This window comes from Bos indicus x Bos taurus, chromosome 27 (assembly GCF_003369695.1).
Source record: "Bos indicus x Bos taurus breed Angus x Brahman F1 hybrid chromosome 27, Bos_hybrid_MaternalHap_v2.0, whole genome shotgun sequence".
Taxonomy (NCBI): domain Eukaryota; kingdom Metazoa; phylum Chordata; class Mammalia; order Artiodactyla; family Bovidae; genus Bos; species Bos indicus x Bos taurus.
Window position 1 is genome coordinate 37,011,251 of NC_040102.1, and position 17,074 is coordinate 37,028,324.

Genomic DNA, 17,074 nt, shown 5'->3' on the forward strand with positions numbered 1-17,074 from the left:
GCTATGAATTTGGTAACGAATAAAAATTTTGAAGATTCTGAGAGTTAAAAAAATATATTTTTCAGGAGAAAACTGAGTAAAACAAAGCCACATCCAAGGTAAAAATAATATATCAAGACATGGAATTGAAAGAGAATATTATTACTTCAAGCAAATTATTGTTATTTTAAGGACAAACTTACATTTCTTTCTTTTGCTTGTGTGCAAATCACTGTTTGCTTTGATATTTTTTTCTTTCACATCAAGGACTGTATTGATATTTTAATACACAATCATAGAAAAAATAATGTCCAGAAACATTGGTTACCATATCAAGAGCAATACTCTTCATTCAGTGGTATCAGATTCACATGGTCCCCAATACCAGAAGAGTAATAACCAAACAGGCAAAACTGTTCTTTCTCCTTTAAATGCTATTCATGGTTGGCCTTTTAAGAGTGTGGAACACAACTGCAAGTTTTCCTTCTATAGATCAAGTGGACTTTTATATATTAAGGGTCACGACTGACTTTATAAAAGTCATAGGTTTGGGGTGTGTGTGTGTACACAATTTTTTAAATAACTAAAGATGATCAGAAAATAGGACTTCGATCTTTAAAACAAAAACAACAACAAAATCCATGTCAAGTGGAACTTTCATCTGCCTTCACCATTATGGCTATACCTTCTAAGAAAGGGATTACACAAATTATAGTTAAAAGAGAAAATCTCATGTATTTAGGTTTCCAAGTAAAAAGTTTTGCTAGTTAACTTTAGACACCACTGTTTCTTAACTGCAATGACAGAAATATTTTTAGCACATGTAGCAGGCACACAATAAACATTTATTTTACAAAATTTTAAAACTTCTTTAATTTGGAATTTGATAGTTCAAACTACGCAGCAGTTCAAAGTGAAGTTTATAGTTGTGTTATAAACAAGTATTTTTAAAAGTGGCAACAAATGCTACTCTATTCCAGAAACTCATTTCAGAGAATCTAAACAGCACTGCTTACACATCCACGGTATACAGAGAACAGATGTCCAGTTGTCAGGGATATTTCACAAGGGGATTCTGCAGGGTTTGGAGGTGACGCAAGTGTTCAGTCATTTCTAGCTCCCTTCTAATTCTAAAATTCTACAGTTTTCCTAGCAGTTCTAATCAGGAAAAAGTTATTTCTTCTATTATTGCCAGACTATATCATTATAGATGGAAACTTCAGGATGTTACTATCTGTGCTTAAAATAAACGTCATCTTTCATACTATGATGAAACTCACAGGGGTCTTCTCCCCATTTGTTCCAGACGGAGACCTTGCCCTGTTGTTTCTGACCACGTTTCACTGTGACTGAACAGGACCTATTTTAGCCTGAATGTTCTCTTTCTCTTGGCAATGTCATAAACACTACAACAGACAAAATGAATTTTTAAAACATTTCAACAAACGTTACATTTCAAATTCAGAAATCAGCACCTGTACTTCAAATTCTGTGTTAAACATAGTAAGTGATCTAAATGCAAATAGTTGGTACACATGCTGTTGCTCAGTTCTCTCCAATTAGGGATGTCTGTCCCACAAAAAAAAGTAGCTTCAGGTTAATTCATAATCTAAGATGCTAACTGATTATGACGGTCACTTATACAATTAATGTTGGATTCCTGGTTCTGATGACATGGGGACACACACACACACACAGATTTCTTTTATGTCCATGACAATTTAGTTTTCACATATATATTGTGTAAAATATTTACCCACATATCCTCCAGGAATTGCTAGAGAGATGAAATGTAAAAACAAACTACTTAAGAGATTTTGTAGCTTCCAAAAACAGTGATGAGACCCATGAATCACTAGAAAAAGTCCTCTGATTCCTCAGAGTTAGTTCTAAGTGTTATCAGATGATAACATTTCAAGTAGTCATGATTTTCTACTTTTGAATCAAAGCACTGGCAAGACGGCAGGGAACCACACTGAGAATCAGGTCTACAAAAGACACCCCTGGACTGACGACCGCCAGTCTTTAATGCTGCCTTCAAAGGCCTGTGCAGCGCTTTGAAATACAAAATAACTATAGTTGGAGCAGTTACTCTAAATTTAAGCAGGTAATTCCTATGGCAGTGCTTGTTTACTCAGAACTGTTTCCATTTCAAACCTATGTAAAATTTCTCACAAAGTTAGAGCACAACTCACAGTATGAACAGAAACCGCAGCATCTGAGTCTCAATTTTGAGTAAAATAAGCATTATCTATTAGGATGCCTCTGAATACAAATGACTCATTTAGGTAAATAGGATGTGACTTCTGGCTTGTGGTAAAAGTGAAGAAATTTTCTTTTGTGTGATGTCTTGACAATCAATTCGTCAAGAGCAAGATTCCCACCTGATGCAACGAGTCACACTCTACCCACACGACACAGCTGGCAGAGACCTGGGTGCACACACACCCACAGTGGGGACCGGACGCCCCTGACCTCAGAGCAGCAAGAGAAAAGGCGAGCCCGGGGTCAGCCCCAGTGGCCGCTGCTCATCTCACTGGTAACGATGCGCAGTCTGCTTACTGGAGCGTGTGTCTTCCACTGGAGACACCCTTCTAATTCTATAATGCTGGGTGGGGGTGAGAAAGGAAGGGCCCCACTCTCTAAAAAAATTCCTTCTCTAACATCATTTAACCATTATGATTAAGTATGGAATGACACAACTCACCAAGTTAACTCTGATAAGGGATTAAGATAAATGAATCTGTCGACTTTACAAATAAGAATGTGTAAATATATATACTCTGAGACATCATGTCCTATGCTTCTGATTTAAAATGTGACTAAGTTCTTTCAATAAACTGCACTAAATTTTAACTTGAAACTTAAATCATCCTTACTGCACTGTTCTTGTTCTCTTTACTTTTTATTTTCATATCATGTCTATAAATACTTGAATTAAAAAACAAAAATCCCCAATCTCGAAACAAACTTACACTGAAGCTCTGAGGTTAGTTTATCACTTTTAAAATATTTTGCTAAAATGTAAAAACCCTGAAATTACAAACAAAAAATTTACAGTTTTACAGTATATATCTAATTTATTCTTTTAAAAAAATATTCTGAATTGCTTTTGTACAAGTTATCAAGTGTAATCTCTTTTCAAATGAAACTCCTCTCTAGGGTAGAAGAGGGTAGGTGGTATTGCCCCATGAAAAACCAATACCAATCTCACGTTTTCACGCTGGGACTTCGACTATCTCGAAGTAGTCATTGGGGAGAATCACGTAGCCCCTCTCGGAGGCGCCGTCCTTCTCCTTCTGGAAGTGCACCACCTCCTTCAGCTTCTCCAGCTGCCGCTCCTGCCGGCGGCACCGCTGCTGCGCGGTCTTGAGCTTCTTCCGGAGCTTCTCCACTTGCTGCTCCAGCTGGTGGATCCTCTTGCGCTGGTGCATGGTGTCCTCCACGGTGTAGTTGTGGTCGCAGAACACGGAGAGGTTGTCGGGGGTCTGGAGAGGAGGCATGAGCAGCCCGATCGCAGCATCGACCTGGGAAATGGGGGGCGTTAAAGGAGGCGGCGGGGGCTGTTCCTGTGGCTCCAGGAGATCTTCCTTCTGGAACAAAGACGCAGAGCGTGTTTGAGCTTCATTATTAAAAGTAACAGATTAAAAGAACAGACTAAATTCCGCACCTGTGCAATGTAAGAATATTAGACTTAGCTCTGCCTCCTTGGCATAGAAACAGTCTAAAATGAAAAGAATAGTTTTAATTTTCCTTTTTTACCTGAAGTAGAAATGGGACGCAAAAAAAGACAAAACGATTAATCGGATCTAATTAAACACTAGCACTGAAAACTGAGGGGGAAAATACTCTGAAAGTTAACTATCGATAAAGAAAAATCAAAACTTATCAACATATAAGCAGGAACATGGGGCTTTCCAGGTGGCGCTAGTGGTAAAGAACCTGCTTGCCTAGGCAGGAGACATAAGAGGCATGGGTTCGATCCCTGGGTCAGGAAGATCCCCTAGAGAAGGAAATGGCAACCCACTCCAGTACTCAGCTGCAGAATCCCATGGACAGAGGAGCCCGGTGGGCTGCACAAACACACAAGCAGGAATACAGACTGATCCTAAAGTAAGTTAAAAGCCAGGCTGAGTGTGAGAATATTTAACTTTACTAAACACTCTGTATTTTGTAAAGTATTTTGCTGTGAACAGGGGTCATTTACAAGGGATTGGTTCCAGGTAACAGTTCTATTCTTTTTTTTTTCTCCCCTCCCCACCCAGGTAACATTTATATTCTTAACACTGCTGTGGCTTTTCCAGGTTTTCTGCTGAACACATTAACTTTACGGAAAGAGGCCCGCCCAGTACTTCGTCCGCCCCTCACCTTGTCGTGCGGCTCGGTGCACAGGAATATCGTGGGGACAGAGGCCCGCCCAGTACTTCGCCCGCCCCTCACCTTGTCGTGCGGCTCGGTGCACAGGAATATCGTGGGGACACAGGCCCGCCCAGTACTTCGCCCGCCCCTCACCTTGTCGTGCGGCTCGGTGCACAGGAATATCGTGGGGACAGAGGCCCGCCCAGTACTTCGCCCGCCCCTCACCTTGTCGTGCGGCTCGGTGCACAGGAATATCGTGGGGACGGCGTCCTCTTTCAGCAGCTTGTTGTTGCACTCCCGCTTAAAGCAGTCCGGGGTGAAGTGCTCCGAGCAGATGCTGCTGTACTTGGTGGGCTTAAAGTTTTTCCTTCTGACAGCTGCCTCCCATTTCTTACAAAGACTGGGTCGAGTAAGAGGAAACCTAAGAAGATGAAACGATTCCGTTTTCTAGCCTTACTCAGAAACAAAAAGGCACACCCAGGCGTTCCTGCTTAGAAAAGAATTAACTTACAACCATCGGTGCTCACACGCCACGGAGTTTGATTAACGCACCTGCTCCCACTAATCCTGTTTTGACAGTTTTTCAGGTGTACCCTTATCACCCTAGTTGTTACAGACGTACTTGTTTGGACACAGAGAACAGGATTGTGGTTGCCAAGGGGGAGGGGAGTGGGGAAGAGCGGGACTGAGAGTTTGGGGTTACATATAGAGAAGGGATAAACAACAGGGTCCTACCGTGTAGCACAGCAAATCATAGTCAAAATCCTGAGATAAACCCAAATGGAAAAGAACATGGAAAAAAAATGCAGACCTATGTATAACTGAATCACTTTGGTGTACGGCAGAAACCAACGAAACGCTGCATATCAACTATACCTAGATAAAGTAAACTTTTAAAAAACAGACTTGTTTTAAAATCCTGTAACTAAAGTGAGCATCACTAGTGCGAAAAATAAGTCACCCCTCCTAGCATGGTATTCTTTTTTTTAAAGCAGCATTTCTTATAGGAATCTTATTGATCACAAAGCAGTTATAAGAATGTCAGATATATTGATGTATACAATCTAAATAGGTCAGGCTCATTAGGATTTACATTATGCAAAAACATACTTATTAAAAGGCAGCCACGTGGACAGACGCACGCAGCTGGCAGAGCAGATGATAGGAGGGTAGGTTCAAGGGCCCATGTGATGTTTTTCCCTCCTTTGCAGTAAATAACCTTCACAAACAGACACGTCTAATATACAAGGGTAAACCATATAGCTCCACCATCCAGCTATCTGTTTTTAATGCTTAATTTTTTATATTGAAGACACTAAAATTTTGGGTAAAATACACGTTATAGAGTGAATTTGTATTATTATTCTTTTTTTTACCAGTGGTCCTCTGTGTACTGTAAAACAAAACTGCACATTTATAATTATGTACTGAGACAAAGACGCTTTTTGTTTTCTTGAGCATCATCTTGACAAATATGAATCAAATTATAGTCAAATCATAATGATAAGGGAAAAAAGTATTCATTTTAATTTACCTCTTAATCGACTGAAATACATCCATTAGGCCCAGATAAAGAGAGATACGAAGCTTTTAAACTTATTTTGATTTTATTTTTTCAGGTAAAAGATTCAGTGAGTTGGGGGTATTGAAAAAAAGCCAAAAAAGTGTGTTTCGACTCTGTCCCACAGCTTCTCTTCCAAGTAAAATAGGCTCGAGCCTGACTCTGCTGTGGTCGTGGAGCCCTAATCTACCTTCAGGGTAGTCCCTTCTCTTTGCCCAGAACATCTGTTCCCACTACCATGTAGAAGCTGAGAAAGAAAGACTCCTAGAATGTTCTTGCTGGAAGTGCCTCTAGAAGTAGACACAGCAGCAACCACTGGGAAACTCAACATCCAGGGCCTCCTGACCAAGGATTACAATGCCGCTTATTTCTGAGGTCAAGATCCTTCCCAAAACTGTTCTTTTAGATAAGGGATGAGATGCAGATTAGCCCTTCTTTCGGTCAAATCAATTATTTAACCCCGAGCAGAAACTCAGTATTCTGAAACGTGTGAATGTCATCCCTAATCAGTGCCAATGAAGGGTTTTCCTTATGTCTGGATTCCTTCAGCCACATCATTAGAAATGGGGAGGGGGGAGCTGAAAGTCTGTGATCGCGTCACCATCTCCAGACCTATTCCTTCACTTTGGAAGTGCTGGAGGTCCACCCATTAGCTTTCAGAAATTCTAATAAATCAAGAGGCAACATTAGGAAGTGTTAAGTGTTCTATCTGTTTCTTGGAAGGGGAAAAAACATCAACATTCTCGAGACCTCTCTATACCCTACACACTCTGATTTTTGTTTTCATAGCAAACGTATAAAAATGCACCCACACTGCCTATTAAACATGGAAGGTCCTCACTCCCCCAAAATTTAAGATTTTGCTTTAGTAATTATTTACCTATAAATGTGTGGATGTGTGGATCACAACAAACTGTGGAAAATTTTCAAAGAGATGGCAATACCAGACCACCAGACTTTCCTGCCGCCAGAGAAACCTGTATGCAGGTCAAGAAGCAACAGTTAGAGCTGGACATGGAACAGCTGACTGGTTCAAAACTGGAAAAGGACTTACATTGTCACCCTGCTTATTTGACTTATACACAGAATACATCATGCAAAATGTCAGGCTGGATGAATCACAAGCTGCGATCAAGACTGCCGGGAGCAATATCAACCTCAGATAATGCAGGTAATACCACCCTAATGGCAGAAAGTGAAGAGAAACTAAACAGCCTCTTGAGGAAGGTGAAAGAGGAGAGTGAAAAAGCTGATTTAAAACAGCATTCAAAAACTGAGATCATGGCATCTGGTCCCACCATTTCATGGCAAATAGATGGAAAAAAAAAAACACAAAAAAACGGAAATCATGGCAGATTTTATTTTCCTGGGCTCCAAAATCACTGTAGATGGTGACTGCAGCCATGAAATTAAAAGATGCAAAACAATAGACGCTTGCTCCCTGGAAGAAAAGCAATGACAAAACCTAGACAGTATATAAAAAAGCAGAGACATCCCTTTGCCGACAAAGGTCCATCTAGTCAAATCTATGGTTTTTCTAACAGTCATGTGTGGATGTGAGAGTTGGACCATAAAGAAGGATGAGCGCTGAAGAATTGATGCTTTTGAACTGTGGTGTTGGAGAAGACTCTTTAGAGTCCCTTGGACTAGGAGGAGATCAAACCGGTCAATCGTAAAGGAAATCAACCCTCAATATTCATTGGACGATGCTGAAGCTGAAGCTCCAATACTTTGGTCACATGATGTGAAGAGCTGACTCAGTGGAAAAGATCTTGATACTGGGAAAGATTGCGGGCAATAGGAGAAAGGGGCGAGAGCGGATAAGATGGTTGACTGGCATCACCCACTCGAAGGACATCAGTTTGAGAAAACTCCGGAAGGCAGTGAAGAACAGGGAAGCCTGGCGCGCTACGGTCCACGGGGTCGCAAAGAGTGGGACACTACTTAGCAACTTAACAACCACCTACAAACAATCTGTATAATCTACCACCGATTCTCCGTTAGCTATCATCCATTTACAGTAGGAAATTTTTGCAAGACACTTTAAACGTAACAGAACTTGTAAATATTGAATTTGGCCGATTGAAAATGGCATCGTGCGGACATCAGATCATCATTATCATTCGGTTGTGCGGCCCTTTTCAGAGAGGCTTTTTTCTTCTAGGACTCTGGCCGCAGCAGCGTCCGGGAGAAGCAGCCCCGAGGGCGGGGGCGCGCTAACCCTGACCCTGAGGACCCCCCTCACCACGCAAGACGCACTGTCACTGCCCGGGCTACACTGCGCATCTTGGCAGTCCCTAAGGCTTTCTCCGGAGTTCAGCCGTCCTTAACAGTGGGGTCCCAGAAGCTGAGTCCAAGACATGCTCCCTGACACCGCAAGGTGAGTCCTCACTTCACCGATGCCTGACCAGCAGGGTGGGAAAGGCAGGACTCTGCTTCTGCTTCAACTTCCCTTCTAAGAGTTATTACCACCTATCCTCTTCACCGCCCGGGTGTGGCACCCTCACAACCAGCGGGGGCACCATACAGCGCCCGCGAGCTTCGAACCCGCCACCCTGAGAAGCGCGCCAGCCTGAGTGAGGGCGGGCCGCCGCGGGGGCGCGCGCCGAGGACGCGCAACCCGGGCCCGATGCGGCTCTTGGGGACACGCCCACTGTCCGGCCCCGCCCCTCTCACAGGTCTCGCGCGGAAACGCGCCTGGCTCCGCCCCCGAGCGCGGCCTGCGCCCTGGGTCTCGTGCAGGCCCGCGCCCGGCCCCGCCCCTCTCACAGGTGTCGCGTGGAAACGCGCCTGGCTCCGCCCCCCGAGCGCGCCTTTCGTACCGGGTCTTGCGCACGCCCCCGCCCAGCCCCGCCCTTCTTACTGGTCTCGCGCGGAAACGAGCCTGGCTCCGCTCCCCGAGCGCGGCCTTAGCACTGGGTCTCGCGCAGGCCCGCGCCCGGCCCCGCCCCTCTCACAGGTCTCGCGCGGAAACACCCCTGGCTCCGCCCCCCGAGCGCGGCCGCGCGCCCCCCGCGTCCCCACTAGGGCTCAGCCCCGCGAGCTACGCGGGGTCCTTACTTGTGAAAAGAAACGGGTTTATCCTTGTCGTATCGGTTCTTGCAGCCGTAGGCGGAACAGGACTGTACCATCCTTCCGGTCCTCAATTACCTCACTTCTGCCGCCCCAGCAGGCAGTTGAGGCTGTTACCAGTGTCGCCGCGCTCTGCTTTGACACCCTCGCTTCTTCTGTAGCTTTGGCCAACAACCAGACTGATGAGGGCCTCACTCGGGAGTCACTAATGTGCCCGTTTTGTTGTTTGCATTAGCGGAAAGACCACAGCCATCGCCCGTCTCCCATCTCCAAGATGGCGGAGGCAGCTTCAACCTCACCTCTCGCGAGGAGTTCGTCCTACTGTTTCTGATTAGCCCTGAGGTCAGAGGTAACGTTCCCTGGGACGCAGGCCATTGGCTGAGGCCCGGCATTGCGGAAGTGGGCGGGGCCCCCGAGCTTCCGGAAGGAAGAAGGAACTAGCTGGGAGGAGAGGGGCGGGAGCGCAGGACCAGTCCCGCCCCCTTCGATGCTTCCCGTGCGGCCGAGGTGGAAGAATTAGGTGATTCTGTTGGGTCCGCTGGCCCAACCAGAAGCAGGACAGGTGCAAAGCTGAGGTGGGGTCGGGTAATTGGGTTCCTCTCTTTAAAAGGGGAGCCACAGTTGGAGTGATTTGTAGAACGTGCTGGGCTCCTCTCCATCCCGGTACCTGCCTCTTTAGGTATTCGGAGCTCTGAGGAGCTCGGGGAAGAGATCGCAACAGTAAAAGCGGACACCCGCACACACGCCAGGCTCAGTCTTCCCGGGAGGCCGAGACTAAGGCCTTGGCTGATGTAATAATTCTAACGGTCCCCAGGTGCTGTGTTGGGAAAATCCGTTTGAAGGACGTTTTTCCTCCTTGGCTTGCTCCTTTCGTCGGTGTGGATGGCGAACTGTTGTCATGGCTCTCTCTCTGTCTCTCTTTTTTTTAATCGGCGAGCAAGGCTGGCACATCTTCATAGAGCAGCTGTTCTAGTAAGGGGAAGACAGACCAAAAAAATGTAAATAAAATCACATTGTGCCAAGATGCCTGAATCTGAATACATTAGAATGCTGTAAGGCTAAGGGTAGAGGAGAGGGTCACTGCCTAATGTCTGAGAAGGGAACATTTAACCAAAGAATGGGAAAAAGTCTAGTAAGGAAGGATGGTGGGGAGAGCATTTCCGGTACAGGGAATGGGTGCTAACTAAGGAGATCAGGCAGTAGAGTTCTCTCTCTTCTGGGAACCGAATGGAGGCTGTGGGTAGAGCCCAGTGAGCCAGGGGAGAAGGGCATGAAGTGAGGGGAAGGCTTGTAAGTTGTTGGTCTGGATGGTAGCGCAGTGGGAAGCCACAGAGTCATTTTAGGCCTCAGGGAGATGTGATAAACATATTTAAAAGGTCATTGTGACTGTGTATCAGAAAGGGGTAACAGAAAGTGAGCAGACCAATTAAGAGGCAAGAAAGAGAATGGTCTAAGCTGGTGGCAGGGGATAAGTATGTAAGAGGTAGAAACACCAGGGCCTGCTGCTAGTTGGAAAGGAGGAAGAGAAGAATCAAGGTGGAGTAGAAAATGGCAATGCACCCCAGTGTTCCTGCCTAGAAAATTCATAGGCACAGGAGCCTGGTAGATTTCAGTCCATGGGGTGGCAGTCAGACACGGCTGTGCACGCACACACACACGAGCTTCTGGCTTGGGCACGTAAGATGGATGGCAGTGCCTTTTACTGAGATGCCGATGGCCTAAAAAAAAAAAAAAGCAGCCAACAGCCGTGTCCCAGCAGAAGAGAGGACTTCGAGGGTTGTGAGTGGTTTTGGAAGCTGGGTCATTGGAGTTGTAGGAGTGAGGAGTATAAGAACTGAAAGAATAAGCAGTTCTCAGGGTCTGAAATGCAGGCTACTAAAGAAGTGTGAAAGATCTCAGCCAGTCCAGCTGGCGCTTTTGAGGTTTGTGATCTGGTCATTTCACTTAATTGAATTTCCCTCCCAAATTCTGTTCTTCCCTCTTCTGTCTTCCAGCTATCCATAATTTGGAAATGAATAAACACTCTTATTATTTGTTGAATATTATCCCAATGTTTCCTTACTTCAAAATGGTAAATTTACTGGTAAAGTGAATTGCATGTAATTTTAAAATATATATTATTGAATTGAACCGAGTGTTGTGTTTTTCTTTGTAAAAACAATCCCCCCAAACTAAATTTTCACTGTGTGGTCTGCAAACCAATTTATTTGCTTAATAGAAAAATAATTTTCACTAACTCTAACCCATCATCAGCTTTTATTACTTTGTCCATTTCTTAACATGTCCTAAGGCCAGGATTAACTGTTCCTTACTTGTCAAGGGATGACTTCAAGGAAGTCTTTCAAAGACTTCATCATACTTTCAAAGATGATTGTCTGCTTTTTAAAAATGTTAATGGAGGTGTGGAGTTGGGTTATTTATTTGACTTTTTTCTTATTTCTTAATAAGTTTAAATTAAAAAATAAAATACACCAAAAAACATAAAAATGTTAATGGAAGCCACCCAAATGTCCATTAATGGTTGAATAAGTTGTGGCAGTCATAAATGGAGAACTATATGGCAAGCAAAATAAAGCAGCCCCACCACATGGACAGTTCTTACGAACATAATGTTGAAGAAATCAGGCACACGAAGGGAATTACAGGATGGTGGTGATGCCTCTGTTGACTGAAGTGATGGTTGAACGGTGTGTTCAAGTAATGAGGCATCATCTGACCCTGATGACTTACGTTTGGTGTTTGTTTGACTTCAGTAAAATAGCTTATTAAGCAAACAAGGGCCACACAAGATAGGCAAAACTGCCCCCCCCCCTTTTTTTAAGAGAAAGCTGTTTGTATGGTCATATGATCTCATTTGACCCCTTCAATAAATATCAAAGGTGAATACATGCATAGCTTTATATGACCATCTAAGAGAATAGCGATAAACTGAAGGATACTGTTAATTGATGTTCTTCAAAGTCTTAAGAGGCTAATTCATTTACTAACAGAACATTTTTTTAAGGAACAAAGAAAATTTACCCCTTAAGCTGAAAAGGGTAAGTTTTGTCTCAGTTTTTCTAGAAGGGTACACTGAAGAAAAATAATAGCCACTTGTTTTACTGTTGGAGAAGGCTAAAGCTATTACTGATCTCTAATAGTTGAGGTTTTAGTTTCTATCCAGCTAGGCTACTTTTTCTATAGTTTTTATATTAAAATACCCCCATATTCATTCCCTCTGGGCCTCATTCTTTTCATCTGTAGGGTGAGGTTGTAGGACTAAAGAATTCTTAATTTGGAATCCATGAATGGTCAGCTCTTTGAATCCCCTGAAAATGAACCAAAACTATACCTCTGTGTAGCTGGGGAGCTATCCATAGTTTCTATCTGATTTTCACAGAGAAAACACAAAAATTCATCAGTGTCTAAGGTCCCTTATAGCTCTGACATTCTAGGATTTGTGAAACAAGATTTTCATGTAGATACAAATTGTAGGTTTTCTCTAAGACTGATTAGCAGAGTGAATGTTTTGATCTGAATTATTAGATATTTTAAAGTAATTTTTAAATTTTGTTTTGAAATTAAAATCTAAACTGTTAGCTATAACTAAAACATCTTTAGTGTTTAGCCCTCTTCAGTGTCACATACTACCTTCCCCTCAGGAGGTGAGAGTCTGGAAGGAAAAGGACAGCGTTCAGACAGGCTCAGTGTCGTGTGACGGTGGTGTACTGCCCCGGTGCCCCGTCTGGACTGGGATGAGACGGGCGGCAGTGGATGGAGGAGATGGTGACTGACGGCATCTCAGATGTGCTTGTAGTCAAGGACTCCACGCTCAGAACAGGCACAGACACCGTGATGGTGCTCTGGTTCTGATGCTACAACAGAAGCCCAACAACTGTCTGTACCTCTGCGACAGGATCACCTCCTGTCAGCAGCCCCTAAAGCCCACCCGCCTGCTCTGGGGAGACTCTGAGGTCTTAGGGCCTGAACACCTTGAGTGCCCTTTCCTATGCCTCACTCATTTATCAACCATACAATTTCAGTAAGATACACACTCATGGGGTGGGAATCAAGTTACAAGTCTTCACTCTAATTCCAATTTCACCCTTAACTGTCTAGAATTAATATAGATTGCCCAGATTAAATAATATTCCTCAAAAACATTTCTATGTTTAAAAATTTTTAAATATCAAAGCAAAATTGGTGAAAAAGTCATTGCAACCATTATATTGAATGCTATTTCAGGAGTTCTGAAATTAAAGCAAACAGCATCAAAGAAACCAGACAGTAACAGCCACTGTTAAATTTTACATATGTTGCTTTTATTCAAAAGAATAACTGCTTGACAAACTCTTAAATCACAAAGTTTGAACCAAACTGTCAGTCCTCTGAAACACCTCTGTGAGGTAGGTATCTGCCCAGCACAGGGACCACCACAGCCCTGTCCTGTGCTGCTTGCTTTCAGGTGCTGAGAACGCTGGTCGCTGGAACCACTGGTCTGGTGGGCAGTTAGACAACTGTCTCCTCCGTCTCGCGCCCCACAGAGCTGCCCAAGTTATCATCTGCTTGTGGGGTTGGACCATCTGTTTTTGTGAAAGTTACAGTATTATTGTTTATAAAAATCCAAATTGTTGCTTTGATTTATAAGCTCTAACTCTGAATCACAGAAGTACTACTATGATGTTTAAAATACTGATTGACTCTACCTGCTTTATATACTCAGATCCCTTTACATTTATCATCAGTGATCAATAAAGGTGACATAAGAAACAGGTCTAGAATTCGGAGATGCCGGCATGTCCCCTTTTCACTTTAGGAAGACTTCACACAGTGTTGAATGTTACAAAAGTTGGTACAATACACCTCTACCAGGAAAGCTGTAGAAGGAATTCCAGATATTACAATAAAAGCGTGGTAAGCATGGCACTTGAAGCAGAACACATGCACAGAAAATGAAATCCTTTAAAAAATGACACGGCTGTAGCCCCACACCAAATGTATAGTTGTTAGGAAATGCGTTTCGAGACTAGTAAATGGTGGTGTAACAAACTCCTACTCACTGCTTTCCAAGTCAGTGCAGCTGAAATGTTTCCCTATGAAATGTGCTACCCTGTGAGAAGTAGACTGGCAACTGTAGAATCAGGATTCTTGTAGCTGTGATGTGTCATCTTTCTAGACCTTTCCTATTCCTACGTATGTTCCAAACGTCTTCCAAAGGATCCCAGTTTCTCCCCATGTAGGAATCCCAGGCATCTGATACCAGTGCAGTCACTTACTTGCGCCTGGCTTCAGACAGAAAAAAACCCTTTCATCTACATCAGGAGTTTCATCTGTGAAGAGGAAGGTAATGCCCTGCCTCCTTCACATAACTGTCTTGAGGGTAAAGTGAAAAGTGTGCAGGAAATTGCTTTAAATACAATGTGCTGTACTCAAGAATTTTGTTTTCCTCTCTGATAAGCAGCAGCTTGGTCTTAGGCCCAAATGACAAGACGCTGTTGTGGACATACCACCATTCAGCATCTCATCAGTTGACAGCACCTGGCTCACCTGAAGACTGGGACTGATCTACGTTTCTCCCCGTCTGTCCACGGTGAGGCCCCCTGACGTGTGGGTGGACAGGAAGACCAGTGGGGACTGCAGGGGGAGAGCTGACGCTGCCCAAGCCCGGGGATGTCCTGTAGCCCAGGACATTCATGAGCGGTGCCCGCCGAGGGACTTCAGATGCCATAATACTTGTGGTTTTGATTCTTCGCAAACAGAAAACTGCAGAGGGGAGCTTAGCGACTTATGCTGTGGCCATCCAAACACCGAGATAACTCCCGTAACTCACTGCCTTCTGCACAAGGCCTGATGAATCTGGGCTACATCCTGCCATCTAGGAACAGTATTACAACAGTTTTCTGACAGAAAAATAACCAAATCTGTCAACCTGTTGCTACAGCCCACTGTTAATTTCTCTAGTCAGATTTAAATCGTGCTCCTAGTACCCTTCTATAAGCATCCCTAGTGGCTCAGACAGTAAACAATCACCTGCAATTCAAGAGACCCAGGTTGTATCTTTAGGTTGGGAAGATCCTCTGGAGAAGGGAATGGCTACCCACTCCAGTATTCTTGCCTGGAGAATCCCATGGACAGAGGAGCCTGTTGGGCTACAGTCCATGGGGTCACAAAAACTTGGACACGACCGAGCAACTAACACAAAGCAGGAAAGAGTCCCCTCCTAAGGTCTTTGGTGCTCACAGTCATGAGAACCACCTTCCCGAGGGAGGCACTAAGCTGCCATGTGTCTGCTGTATCACCCAGGTTCCTGAAGAACAAAATTCCCTTTAGAAGTTATTGAAACTTTTAAATGCTACTCCTATAAAAGGACCAAACTCTTAAGGAAATGCCGTAACAGAATATCAAGTGTGCTGACTGGAGACAAATGTCTTCCAGTTTGTTAATTCCTCTATTGATTAAGTGTTCTGTAAACCAAGATAATGAAATCAAATTAACAAAGTTCAAGTTTCTTCTTTCACTTTTAGCTGATAACAAAGAATTATATTGGAGTGGAAAAGCAGAACTGCTTCAAATGCACAAAAGTTAGCTAGTACTCAAAGAAACACTGACTTTTCCCCAATATCGTACAATATTTTATTGTAACAAAAATATTTTGGTGAGGCTCATAGCAGTATATTATCATGTAGGTACTCACTGAGAAGGATGAATCTGATAAACTTTACATCTGACAATATCCCACTAAATATTCAATTAATCTGAGTAATTTGGGGGGGGGGCGCGGAGAAGATACAAGAAAAATAAGCATCCCATTTAATGTAATTCCATATTTTTCCACAGAGTTTATAGACAACACAGACTCAAGATACAGTTGTAAATCATTCTAATTCTAACCTTAATATTAGAATCTGCAACATGTAAAAATTCCAGTCATATATTGCTAGGTATTTGCCAAATGATAATCAAATGTTTGTCATAAAGTGGTTTTAAGCTCATCAGATAATATTCAGATGCTTCATACTGCCATGGTCCTTTTGTCTGATGTTATACATCAGCTCAGACATTTTAGTAAACTCATGTTTTTTCATCTGTTTAGTCTCTGTGTTATTACTTCTCGATACATAATAGAGATGTAGATGAGCAACAAAAAGATGACAAAGAAATCATCGAGAAAGCCAAGAATTCCAAACAAGGCTTCGGGTACAAAATCTAGAGGTGATATAAGATAGAAAAACGCTCCCATCAAACAAAGTATTATCCTGATACGGAACATCCAGAAAAGGCCCCCGACTGAAAACATCTCTCTGAATGCATGCCTCAGTAAAGTGGGGAGGTCCATAATTCTTTCCATAATCTGGTAGAAGAAGAACAAATATTATGATTTGGTATGCAAGGTGTCAGACTTCAAAATAATACAATTTTCTTAAAATGTGCAGACAGTTATCAACATAAATGAAGGAGTTTCACATAATGACGGAATACCGTATTTTCTTACTCATTTTATTTAAAAAATAGTTCTTTGATTACTAGGTTTTTATAAAATAGGTCTTATTACAGATAACTGAAAAGCAATTAAAGTTATCAACAAACTTAAAATACAGGATACAGTATTAATAAAACAAAATTCAAGTCATCTCTACTTTGAGTTAGTAAAATAAACTAACGAAGAACCTGTGTGTAGCATTAAGCTGAGGCTTGAGCTCAAGTCTCAACTTTAAGGTTGGACAGATCTGGGTTTGAACTCAAACTCAATCCCTTATTAGCCAGGTGACCTTGAGGAAAGTTGTTTAACCTACTCGAGATAAGTCAGCATCTGAGTATATGCCACAAGGAATATTAAGAACTAGAAAAGATATTGTTATAAAAGACCTTTATAAATTGCCAGACAATATATATAGAACATATAAGTATATATATACATTATATAAATATACAGACACATCAACTTGGATGGCTCTGACCATCTAAGAGTATCAATGAAACTGATTTCCTTCTTAGGATGTTTATTCTGTTGAACTTGAGTTTAAGTGAATTACTAATTGCCACAATGATTTTTGGAATGCCAGGCCTTACCCTTATCTGGAAATGATTATTTTTCTGAATATATACAGACTAATAATTAGATTA

At 42.8% G+C, this 17,074-nt stretch overlaps 2 protein-coding genes and 1 long non-coding RNA gene across 6 annotated transcripts in view; 1 reads left to right on the plus strand and 2 right to left on the minus strand.

The window, feature by feature from the left end:
- Positions 1–688: 688 nt before the first annotated feature.
- Positions 689–9,289, minus strand: THAP1 (THAP domain containing 1). The gene is made up of 3 exons (XM_027529930.1): positions 8,960–9,289; positions 4,564–4,759; positions 689–3,572 (listed from the first exon to the last, which is right to left on the minus strand). The coding sequence occupies exons 1-3, from the start codon at positions 9,028–9,030 to the stop codon at positions 3,198–3,200; spliced, it is 642 nt and encodes a 213-aa protein (XP_027385731.1). The 5' UTR covers positions 9,031–9,289; the 3' UTR covers positions 689–3,197.
- LOC113884871 lies at positions 9,233–11,101 on the plus strand. The gene is made up of 2 exons (XR_003509035.1): positions 9,233–9,320; positions 9,786–11,101. It is a non-coding gene; the product is annotated as an uncharacterized LOC113884871 (long non-coding RNA).
- A 2,149-nt stretch (positions 11,102–13,250) lies between these two features.
- The window catches only part of RNF170 (ring finger protein 170), a 33,508-nt gene continuing 29,684 nt past the window's right edge, over positions 13,251–17,074 (minus strand). For 3 of the 4 annotated variants that reach the window (XM_027529779.1, XM_027529780.1, XM_027529782.1), the window contains one exon: positions 13,251–16,301. In XM_027529779.1, the coding sequence (XP_027385580.1) occupies positions 16,032–16,301 (270 nt within the window). In that variant the 3' untranslated portion in view covers positions 13,251–16,031. The remainder of the gene's footprint in view (positions 16,302–17,074) is intronic. The other variant, XM_027529781.1, reaches the window with a different exon arrangement.